This window comes from Tamandua tetradactyla, chromosome 6 (assembly GCF_023851605.1).
Source record: "Tamandua tetradactyla isolate mTamTet1 chromosome 6, mTamTet1.pri, whole genome shotgun sequence".
Classification (NCBI taxonomy): Eukaryota; Metazoa; Chordata; class Mammalia; order Pilosa; family Myrmecophagidae; genus Tamandua; species Tamandua tetradactyla.
The window spans coordinates 56,456,764-56,469,155 of record NC_135332.1 but is presented as its reverse complement, the minus strand read 5'-3'; the positions used below and the strand labels follow the sequence as shown (position 1 = coordinate 56,469,155).

Below are 12,392 nucleotides of genomic sequence, written 5' to 3'. Positions count from 1 at the left end.
ACTTACAGTTCATCTCGTTGTCTCTGGGACAGCACCATTTTGGCTATAATGTTAAGCTTATGTGATATAGTGGTTTCTTCCTCCTTTGGAAAATCAAAAAGCTTTGTGATCCCTTTACTTATAATTAAATATGCCACTAAGTGGCTTCCACGCAGGAAAAAATGATTCTTTGATCAGTGAATCCAATCAGTAACCAGGAGATAATTCAACAATAAAGGTTCATTCCACCTAAGGAGAAAGAGAGAAAAAAAAGATTATTTTTTTCCTTCACTTAAAATTTAAATTGTCATCTGTAGAATAAATTTTTAAGGATGAGGTTTACTGTGATGCTAATACAAATATCAGATGACATTTTCAATATACTGTGAAAATCAGTAATGCAAATTACATAGTATTTTACCTATTGTAATTTAATAGTTTACTGAGCCAAATCAGTACTATTTTAAACTTAACATGTTTAAACACTCCTAACCATGTTACCTGCCAGATACATTGATACTAATTTTAATAAATTCCAATTAACATATAGCTCCTCTAGAAAACTGTACTTCCATCAAGATAAAAATCAAGTTTCCAAATTTACCAAAAAAAGCATTAACCTGAAAAAAGTAAAATAGGTAAGGATTTAATAAACTGTACATAAGCCAAAAGAGCAAACCACAGCTGAACTAACCTTTAAGGTTGAATGTGAGCCCATGATAATCTTAGAATGACTATTATTTATAATGTAAATATCTACTTAGCAATCTCATGCCTCCTTAGTCAAGAAACCAATGTAATATTATTCAATTTATTCTGTGCCCCTTAGAAGCCTGCATTTTAAAAAAGAAACTGAAGAGAATACACTATATTCTATGTGTTCACACAGTAATCCCTTTCTCTAACCTAGTTTAAGATTTTACTTAACAGAATTTCAAAGCCCTTTCTTTATACTTGAAATATGATAAAATCTATTTCTATACAACATATAAAAGACACTGTGATCAACCAAATAAGAGGAAATGAGACAAAAAAGAAATAAAATCAAGAATTATTTCTTAAAGAATCATCCTTCAAACCTCTTATATTACAAAAAAAAAAGAAATGTTGTTTGACTTGTGACTGTATACAAAAAATAGCTAGACAGACTTTCCCCTAGATTTAAGAAATATATCTAAGACAGCCTTACTTAAAATACACACTACTGCATATAATTCACAGAGATCATCCTCCAAATGAAATTAATGTATAATGAAGGGGCCCCATCGGATCCCCTATAAAGAGACACATGGAGAGAAGAAACAAGGACTGTTTCTTTAAACAAACCTAGGCTTTCATGCCATGCCAGGCACTATTCTAGGCACTGGGGATACACTGGTGAACAGGCCAGCCAACAAAGAAAAGAGCAAGCAAATCTTTGTTTCAAATATGAGTCCTGAGTCAAAATGTTAAGAGTTCAGATGCTCTCAATGGCAGCTGCTGATTACAACGGATATCTTTTCTCCAATGAGTAATTTCAGCAACTATAAGCAGGAATTTATTTTATGTTCTTTACTGATTCATGTGACCAACAACTTGGAGCCCAGCTCATTCAAAATGATAACTGAAAGCTATCACTACCACTCTATAAATCCAGAGAAATATGAATAATGTTAGTAAAAAATAGTAAACTAAAACCAAATACAAAGTATAGTCCAGAAAACCTTCCCTCTTTGATCTTTTTTTTTTCTTTGTTTTGCATGGTTAGGCACCAGGAATCGAACCCAGGTCTCTGGCATGGCAGGTGAGAAGTCTGCCTGCTGAGCCACCGTGGCATGCCCCCTCTTTGATATTTAATTCCCAATTATTTTAGACTCACTTTTCTCAGTCTTGACACCAAGTCAAAGCATCTAGGGACTCATACTCTTCGACAAAGGTCATGATAGAGCAAGGAATATCTGAACTGCCCAGAGGTTTCTATTATCTGGGACAATGATAATCTCTAACAAAAAATTAATCATATAAATCAAAGTGAAAGGGAAACATAGCAAAAAAATCCCTTCTTTAATCAAGGAAAACCTCCACTGACTATGTATCTTAGAGGGCCCAATTTAATTATGGAGAGACTGCCTCTAGCTAAAAAAGCAAATCAGTATACAAGAATATCCACAGAACCAGAATACTAGGATTATCTAATAAGGATAAAATCAAGACATAAGCAAATCATTGAATGTATGTTGGTGTACTGAACTGATTCATTCATTCATTTATTCACTCACCAAACATAAACAGTACATTCATTATGTGCCAGGTTTAATGGAGAAAAAGACTCAAAAGTTACTGTATATAGGACTTCCGGAGAAGATGGCGGCTTAGTAAGATGTGCGGGTCTTAGTTCCTCCTCCAGAAAAGCAACTAAAGAAACAGAAACAATACGAAACAGCTCCCAGAGCCACGACAGAGACCAAAAAGACAGCGTACCCCATTCTGGAACGGCTGAACGGGCAGGGAGAATCCGCTGTGGTGAGATACCCGAGGGGCACGCGTTTTCCCGGCCGGGGCAGCTGGCGACTGGGGTCCCCTCCACGCACGTGGCTCCCCGGTCTGACTGGGAACGTTGGATAGCGGGGCCCTCCCGCCACGCTTGGCGTCTTGGGCCAGCTGGGCAATTTGGACCGGCACTCCCCCAAGCCGCAGCAGCCGGCGACCCCCCCCCTCCACGCGCAGTTTCCCGGGCCAACTGCGAGATTTGGATTGGCAAGTTAAAGGAGCCACAGCATCTTTTACTGGTGGGCCCCGCAGACACACGAGCGCCACGAGCGCCACCTACTGGACAGGAAAAGAAAAACAGAGCCCAGAGATTTCACAGAAAAACCTTTCAACCAGCCGGGTCCCACACCCAGGGAAATCTGATCAAATGCCCAGACAAAAAATAATGGATGACGCTCGGAAAATTAAAGATATGGCCCAGTCAAAGAACAAACCAATAGTTCAAATGAGATACAGGAGCTGAGACAACTAATGCTGAATATACGAACAGAAATGGAAAAACTCTTCAAAAACCAAATCAATAAATTGAGGGAGGACATGAAGAAGACATGGGCTGAACAAAAAGAAGAAATAGAAAAACTGAAAAAACAAATCACAGAACTTATGGGAGTGAAGGACAAAGTAGAAAAGATGGAAAAAACAATGGATACCTACAATGGTAGATTTAAAGAGACAGAAGCTAGAATTAGTGAATTGGAGGATGGAACATTTGAATTCCAAAAAGAAACAGAAACTATAGGGAAAAGAATGGAAAAATTTGAGCAGGGGATGAGAGAACTGAATGACAATATGAAGCGCACAAATATACGTGTTGTGGGTGTCCCAGAAGGAGAAGAGAAAGGAAAAGGAGGAGAAAAACTAACGGAAGAAATTATCACTGAAAATTTCCCAACTCTTATGAAAGACCTAAAATTACAGATCCAAGAAGTGCAGCGCACCCCAAAGAGAATAGACCCAAATAGGCGTTCTCCAAGACACTTACTAGTTAGAATGTCAGAGGTCAAAGAGAAAGAGAGGATCTTGAAAGCAGCAAGAGAAAAACAATCTGTCACATACAAGGGAAACCCAATAAGACTATGTGTAGATTTCTCAGCAGAAACCATGGAAGCTAGAAGACAGTGGGATGATATATTTAAATTACTAAAAGAGAAAAACTGCCAACCAAGACTTCTATATCCAGCAAAATTATCCTTCAAAAATGAGGGAGAAATTAAAACATTTATAGACAAAAAGTCACTGAGAGAATTTGTGACCAAGAGACCAGCTCTGCAAGAAATACTAAAGGGAGCACTAGAGTCAGATACGAAAAGACAGAAGAGAGAGGTATGGAGTAAAGTGTAGAAAGAAGGAAAATCAGATATGATATATATAATACAAAAGGCAAAATGGTAGAGGAAAATATTATCCAAACAGTAATAACACTAAAAGTTAATGGACTGAATTTCCCAATCAAAAGACATAGAATGGCAGAATAGATTACGACCCAGCAATACCACTGCTAGGTATCTACTCAAAGGACTTAAGGGCAAAGACACAGACGGACATTTGCACACCAGTGTTTATAGCAGCATTATCTACAATTGCAAAGAGATGGAAACAGCCAAAGTGTCCATCAACAGACGAGTGGCTAAACAAACTGTGGCGTATACCTACGATGGAATATTATGCAGCTTTAAGACAGACTAAACTTATGAAGCATGTAATAACATGGATGGACCTAGAGAACATTATGCTGAGTGAGTCTAGCCAAAAACTAAAGGACAAATACTGTATGGTCCCACTGATGTGAACTAACATTCGAGAATCAGCTTGGAATATATCATTGGTAACAGAGACCAGCAGGAGTTAGAAACAGGGTAAGATAATGGGTAATTGGAGCTGAAGGGATACAGACTGTGCAACAGGACTAGATACAAAAACTCAAAAATGGACAGCACAATAATACCTAAGTGTAATGTAACTATGTTGGAACACTGAATGAAGCTGCACCTGAAATATGGTTTTTTGTTTGTTTGTTTGTTTGTATCTTTTGTTTCTATTTTTTTTCTTTTTCCTTTTTTTATATATATATATTTTTTATTAGTATTATTATTTTAATTCTCTTCTCTATATTAACATTCTATATCTTTTTCTGCTGTTTTGCTAGTTCTTTTCCTAAATTGATGCAACTGTACTAAGAAATGATGATCATACATCTATGTGATGATACTAAGAATTATTGAGTGCATGTGTAGAATGGAATGATTTCTAAATGTTGTGTTAATTTCTTTTCTTTTTTTGATTAATAAAATTTTTTTAAAAAGTTACTGTATATAGAGATATGAATGAAGCTGATCTGTACAGGACTAGGTATAACAGAAAACAACATAAAGGAAGATATGGTTATTTGATGCAAAATTTATTATTTTGGGCAACATGTTATCTAATTTAACCTGCATGGTCAGTTTATTTGCGCACCATAATTACATGGAATCTTGAATAGAGTATGAGATCTTGTTGGTTTGTTCAGGTTAATATCATGCCCCAATACATCCCAGAGTAATTTGGGCAGAGAATAAAAATGCATTTTCAAGGTCCCCTTGGGGGACTGAGGAGAAAGGAGGGAATATTCAACTTCCCCATCTGGGGAATTCCTAATATTCTCATAAGCAGTGGGGACAAACAATTCAATAGGCTGAGACCTCGATCTTGGGGGCTTGCCCCTATGAAACTTGCTCCTGCAAAGGAGAATCTAAGCCTACTTATAATTATGCCTAAGAGTCACCCCAGAGAACCTCTTTTGTTGCTCTGATGTGACCTCTCTCTCTAAGCCAACTCAGCAGGAACTCACTGCCCTCCCTGCTATGTGGGACAGGACGCCCAGGGATGAGCTGGGACCTGGCATCATAGCATGGAGAAAGCCTTTTTGACCAAAAGGGGAAGACACAAATGAGACAAAATAAAGTTTCAGTGGCTGAGAGATTTCAAAATAGAATCAAGAGGTTATCCTGGAGGTTATCTTATGTATTATATGGATATCCCTTTTTAGTTTATGGTGTATTGGAATGGCTGGAGAGAAGTACATGAAACTCTGAGCTTGTTCCAGTAGCCTTGATTCTTGAAGATGATTGTATAACTATATAGCTTTTACAAAGTGATCATGTGATTGGGAAACCTTTATAAAGTGGGTGACACACTTTATCCAGGGTATGGACAGATGAGTAAAAAAACAAGGACAAAAAATAAATAAATAATGGGGAGGGGATAAGGGATAAAAAAATTGGGTAGATTGAAATACTATAGGTCAGCGAGAGGGAAGGGTAAGGGACACAGGATGTACAAGTTTTTTCTTATTTCTTTTTATAGAGTAATGCAAATGTTCTAAAAATGATCATGGTGATGAATACACAGCTATGTGATGACAGTGTGAACCACTGATTGTATACTTTGGATGGACTGTACGTGCATGAAAATATCCCGATAAAAATACATTTTTTAAAAGTGACAGTCTACTGGAAGAGTCAGTCAAGAAACAGACAATAAAAATAATGTGAGTGGAGTGGGCTGCAGTGGCTCAACAGGCAGCGTTCTCGTCTGCCATGCCAGAGACCCGGGTTCAATTCCCTGTGCCTGCCCATGCAAAAAAAAAAAAAGTGGTGTGACAATGGTTACTACATAGGGGATAGTGATGTCTCAGGATGAAGCTGAGGAAGTAAGCCGAGGGCTTGATCAAGAAACAAGCTCAGGTCTTTACAATTTATGCTAGGGGTAATAGGAGCATTAGATGAGTATTTTAGAAAAATTACTCTCACTTATATGTGAGAAAGGAAGAGACCAGATAAGCGTACAGTAATGAAGGTGATATATGATGGGGCTCTACACTAGTACAGTAGCAATCAATAAACAGAATTAGTTGGATTTAAGTGAAATCTTACAGGATTGGTGACTAGATGTAGGCAGCAAGAAGGTGAAAGAGAGAAGTTAGTCAAAGAGACAGGGATAACTTCCAGAAATTTCTGGTTTAGAGCTAAGTTAAAAAGGAAACTCCTATGTGTGAGGGGATGAGGAAAGTATGATTATTTCCATTTGGAGATTAATTCCAAAATCCCTGTGAGATTTTCTGTAGAAAGGTGTACAAACAAGTCATCTCTGAAGAGAACTGACCCATACAAAAAAGATTTGGTAAAGATGATACTAAAGGATGGCGATGGATGAGATGACTTACGGAGAACATACAGAATAAGATGTGTGGAGGGTTTAGGCTAAAGCCAGGCAGAGCAACACTAACTCTTAAAGGATTAGGGGCAAAAGATTATTCACAATTGAGTCTAACAGAAAGCAGTTAAGAGATAAATGCAAAGAGAACAGAGTATGTAACAAATCAAGGAAGTATTTCAAAAAGGAGAGGTAATCAACAGAATTCAAGGTTGCTAAACTATCAAGCAAAATGAAGTATGAAAGGGTATTCAGCATGGAGCTCACCGATGAACTTATTAAGAATGATTTCAGTAAAATGTTAGGAACATATCACAACAGAAACTAAACTTAAACAGGTTGAGGAGTGCAAGGAGATGAAACAGAAATGGTACCATAAACAAATGTTTTAAGAATTTTGGCTGTGAAAGGAAAAAGGGGGGTGTAGATGAAAATGTTAAAAGCAGTTTCTCTAGTTATTTTTTTCAACCTAGTGAGGGAACATACTTAAATACTGAAGGTGGAGGGGGGTAGAAAAAAGACAGGAGAAATGAAAAAAGGAAGGAATAATTTTAACATCACCATTTTCAGCCTCTAATTAATCAATGGTATCACAAAGAGACAACAGTCATGATGTATTCCTGATAGAAAAACACTACATACTATGAAGTATTCTTGGAAAAAAAAATCTGAATTTAATCAAGGCTGTGGCTGCAACTATCAATACACACAAAAAAATAGAGAGCAGAGAAATATGTTAAAGATATCATGGGGATATAATCAATAAAATTCAGACTGTGAAACATCTAGACAACAAAGGACCCAGTGTGGTAGTTAAATTCAGGTGTCAACTTGGCTAGGTGAAGGTGCCTAGTTCTATTGCTGTGGACATGAACCAATGGCATGTGAACCTCATCTGTTGCTGATTACATCTACAGTCGGCTAGGAGGCGTGCCCGCTAATGAATGATGTTTGATTTAATTGGCTGGTGCTTAAATGAGAGAGCTCAACGTAGCACAGCCAAGCAGCTCAGCATACCTCATCCCAGCACTTGCAGCTCAGCCCAGGCCTTTGGAGATGCAGAAAGGAATCACCCCGGGGAAAGTTGTTGGAACTTGAGGCCTGGAGAGAAGGTCAACAGAGATCACCCTTTGCCTTCCCACATAAGAAAGAACCTCAGTTGAAAGTTAGCTGCCTTTCCTCTGAAGAACTATACGTTAACTAAATAAACCCCCTTTTATTGAAAACCAATCCGTCTCTGGTGTGTTGCATTCCAGCAGCTAGCAAACTAGAACATCCAGTTTCTCCAAATAAATTCCAATGAAAGATAAAAGAGATGGAAAGGGAAAACTATAGATTAAAGAGAAATAGTGACATATCAACCAATTTCAACTTAAAGACTTTATTTAGATCTGGATTCAAATAAACAATCCAATGAACAAACATTTGGGGAAATCTGAAGACTGATTGGATATCTGACAATATTAAAGAATACTAAATTTTTTTATGAGTGATCATAGTACTGTGGTCATTTTTGTGAAAATGCTATAGGTACTTGGGGTGCAAAGATAGTTCAGTCACAGAATTCTCGTCTGCCATGTGGGAGACCCAGGTTCAATTTCTGGCCTGTACACTCCACCCCCGCCTCCCCCCCCCAACCAAACACACACAAACTTTTTTTCAACAAATGGTGCTGCAATAATGTATAGTCATACGGAAAAAGAATGACATGTGACCCCCACCACACAGCATACAAAAAAAAAAGTTACAGGTGCTCAAAACTAAGAAATAAACATTCACACAATACTTTTAACAGGTGAGAGGTGCGAGTCTACCACTGAACCACCAATGCAGGGATGTTTTGGGTGTCTTTTTCACTTTTATTTTTACTTTTATTCTCATTTATATATATTTTTTGAGTAATGAAAATGTCCAAAACAATTAACTGTGATGATGAATACACAGCTACATAATGATACTGTGAACAAGTGATTATACAATTTGGATGATTATATATTATGTGAATATACATCTCAGCAAAATTGTATTTAAAAAAATTTACAGGTAGAGTGATATATCTGCAGTTTACTTCAAAATAATTTGATAGGGTAGATTTTTATATATATATGTTAGCCTGTGTCAGTAACTATTGAAACTGGGTAATGGGTACATGAGGGTTCATCACACTATCCACGAATTTTTCTTGTGTATTGGACATTTTCAAAAATAAAATCATGCGGGTTTTGGTTTTGTTTTATATCAGTGAAGCAAGGACCTAAGGAAGGAGGAACAAAAAGAAATGGAATCTAGATGTGCAAGTCTTACACAAAAAGAGGATCACTTCTTCCACTGTGTCAGAAAGGAGAAAAAGGTGTAACATGTTTTACATTTCTGGAAAATGGGAAATGAGATCGCTTGCTGAGAAGGAGGAGTAAGGAAGAAGACATTAAGAAGTCTGAAATAAATGCTATGAAGAATAAGAGAGAGAGAAATGAACAGAAATGCAGGAAGGGAATTTCTGAGTTGGAGATCATGAATTCGTAGTAACACCAATTTACAAAGATGTGCCAATTTTTCTTTAGCAGGTATGGATAGTCTCGCCGCAAACATAGAAAAGACACACATGTTTAGAAGATCTAGGGTTGGGTTAAGGGCTACAAGGTGTGTGCTGAAAGCATAATCAGGAGAGCTGAAATGATGGCTCAGAGCCTATGCTGCATAGTGTAAAAAGTGAAAACAGGAAGGGCAAATAGAGATAAAAGAAATGAAGGAAGAAGAGGTCTTTTTCTTGAGAGAACTACAAGTTTGTAGTCAGAGAGATAAAATTTAAGATTTCCCTATTTAATGTTTTGATTAAAAACATTTTGGTTAAGTACTGATGTGGATAATGAAGAAAGACAACAGATATAACAAACATTAATTAAGAAAAATGTTGGTTTAAATCTCTCATCAACTCTGAACCCTAAGTGATTCATCTAACTTTTCCTGACCTTTTTATAACCTGAAAAATAGACATATAAGGTTCCTTCCAAGTCAGAGTCTTTCATCTTCTTTCAATTTCCTACCTTTAGTGTTTATTTACTTTTTCACTATGAGAAGGCAAAATACGTGACTGAACTATCACATGTATTTCCCAGATTTACCTTTTAGGATGATTAATGTTTAAACACACAATTACAACATATTACATGAAAGCAGAAATAAATGGCTCTCAAATGGAAGCAAAAGAGACAGTTTAGAATTAAGATGATGCAACAATTTATATTTATAACCAACAATAGAATAAACCAGGCAATATTTTCATACCATTTGGTGGAGGAGTTCTTAACTTTTTTTGGGGGGGGGGTCATTGGATTCCTTTGAAAATGTGATAAAAACTAAGATTTCTACCCTCACAGGAGCACAGATGACGGCATACAAGTCTATAGAAATTTAAGGGGTTCACAAGTCCTTCCAAAATCAACATAATGAATGAGCAGCTTATCATTTTTCGAATGTATTTTGGCAGTGTTTCAATATACCCTTTTGTGCTATTTGCACATATTAACCAAATATATTTCAAGGAAGAGTCTGATTTATTCATTTGCCTGTCACTACCCAGAACATTCTTAAAGAGCTCACATCAGCAATTCCTAAACACTTTAGAAACAGATGCTTCAGTATGCTTTTTGGTATGCAAAGGCCTTAAACTTTCTATATTCTAATATTATATTCATTTATCTGCTACAACAATGCAGTTTCAAGACAAGAATGTGTTTACTGCTTGGGTTCAATACCTCAGTACAGTGAAAGGGGAAAAGAAAAAAGAAAGGACAGAACACTAAAAAGTAATTTTATAAAACAGCCTGCTGAATGAATTACTAATTTAAATTTTCCCATTTTAAGTGTCGATGTGTTAAACAAAAAAGGTTTCACACTTATCAATGCAATCTTTAGAAAAAGTATTTCATTAACAATCTACTTCACAAATTGGTCCCTGTGAACTATTTTATAATAAAGAATGAGGAGAAATACACACTTATCAATGCAATCTTGAGAAAAAGTATTTCATTAACAATCTACTTCACAAATTGGTCCCTGTGAACTACTTTATAATAAAGAATGAGGAGAAATACAAAATACATAATAAAGGAGTATGTGAGGGAAAACATAAACAACTAATTATAAACAGACAGACCACTGATATAAACACAGAAATCATCAGATTGACTATTAGATACAGAAATAAGATTTTAATGGAGCCAGCCACTAATGACTTACATAGTAATTCAGTGATTACCAATGGCTCCTGCCTCATGAAGTTGTCACTTGACAAAGCATTATTTAAAGAGGGTCAGTAGATTATTCACTTCACTTGAATAGTACATATTATATTACAGCTCACAATTCTAACTCATATAATATTTTCAAAAAAAGCAACTAGGCAAGCTAAAAAGAGTTCAATCAATAATTACTGAGTAACTTTCCAGAATAGCTAATTTCAAAAGTTAAATAAAATCTGTTAAGCAACTTTTCCAATAAACTGCTTCATGACACCCTGCAAATGATCAGGTTTTTAGAACAGTAATTGCAAAAAACAGAATTTTTCTCAAAATCAATAATGGGACAGAAAATATTTTATTAAGCTATATGACTTATCAAATTATATCTAATGAAGGTTAAGCCCTGCCCCAATCAAAATAGGAAAGCAAGAAGCTTTAGGGCTTTGTCCCCCAACAGAACAACAAGGAAGAACTAGTGAAAACATCTTTCTCAATGTTTCAGAAAACAGTTAAAGGACTGCAGTAACAAGGCAAGCACTGAACCAAGAAAAAGGCAATTTAATTTAAGAACAGTAGGATCTTGTGGTGCCCTGGCTGGCCCCTCCCCATTCTCTCACTGGCTTAGAGCAGAGCTGATCCTGGTTCCGAGGGGAGCAAAATAAATCTTGTGCACATACTGGGAGCATGGATATTTGACCTGACTTTTCTGTTCGCAGCCTGAGGGACTGAACCAGGCCATTTTTCATAGGGTTGCCAACCCAGAAGTTGCCCTGTATGTAAAAAGGCAGCTCACAGAGCTCTCCTACAGAATGCTGTGGGAAAACATTCAAGTGGATGCCTAGGGCAAGGGATGGATGGCTGTACAGTATTGGGATTGTGAGGAAGCTGTTTCCTAGAGAAGAGGAAATATTTGTACCTGTATAAATGGGGAAATTCCTAGTCACACAGGCATGCATGCCCAAGACAAGATGCATGTGCAGAAAGCTTAAGGAAAGCCCCAAGCTTTGGCCTGAAGCTATTCTCTAAATACACAGTATGGATAAGCTCTGAAGGAGTGCCATCAAAAGATCAATCTGAAAAGAGTGGAAAAGGTGTTTTCTTCACTCATACACTCAAGACTTTCCCCCTTCTTTCTTCTTGTTGCTGGCTCCTGGAATTGAAGGAAAGCTTGTTATAACTAGCTGAATACAAGCTTAAGAAACAGATGTCTCAGGGACTGAATTACAGCAATATCATTCTAAAATATCAAAATGTCCAGGTTTCAACAAAAGTTTATAAAACATACAAAGAAAGAGAAAAGAGGCCCAGACAAAAGAGAAGACTAAAGCAGGAGAAGTCATCAACGAGGAGGATCAGAAATGGAACATTCCAAACAAGACTTAAAAAATGGTCCTGCAAATACTGAATGATCTCACTGATATGAACTAATATTAATAAGTGAACTTGGAG

General features: G+C 36.8%; 1 protein-coding gene across 1 annotated transcript in view; it reads right to left on the bottom strand.

Moving 5' to 3' along the window:
* Positions 1-12,392, bottom strand: part of PAFAH1B1 (platelet activating factor acetylhydrolase 1b regulatory subunit 1) — a 94,905-nt gene that overhangs the window by 47,242 nt on the left and 35,271 nt on the right. The window contains exon 2 of the mRNA XM_077165536.1: positions 7-228. Within this exon, the coding sequence (XP_077021651.1) occupies positions 7-38 (32 nt within the window). The 5' untranslated portion in view covers positions 39-228. The remainder of the gene's footprint in view (positions 1-6; positions 229-12,392) is intronic.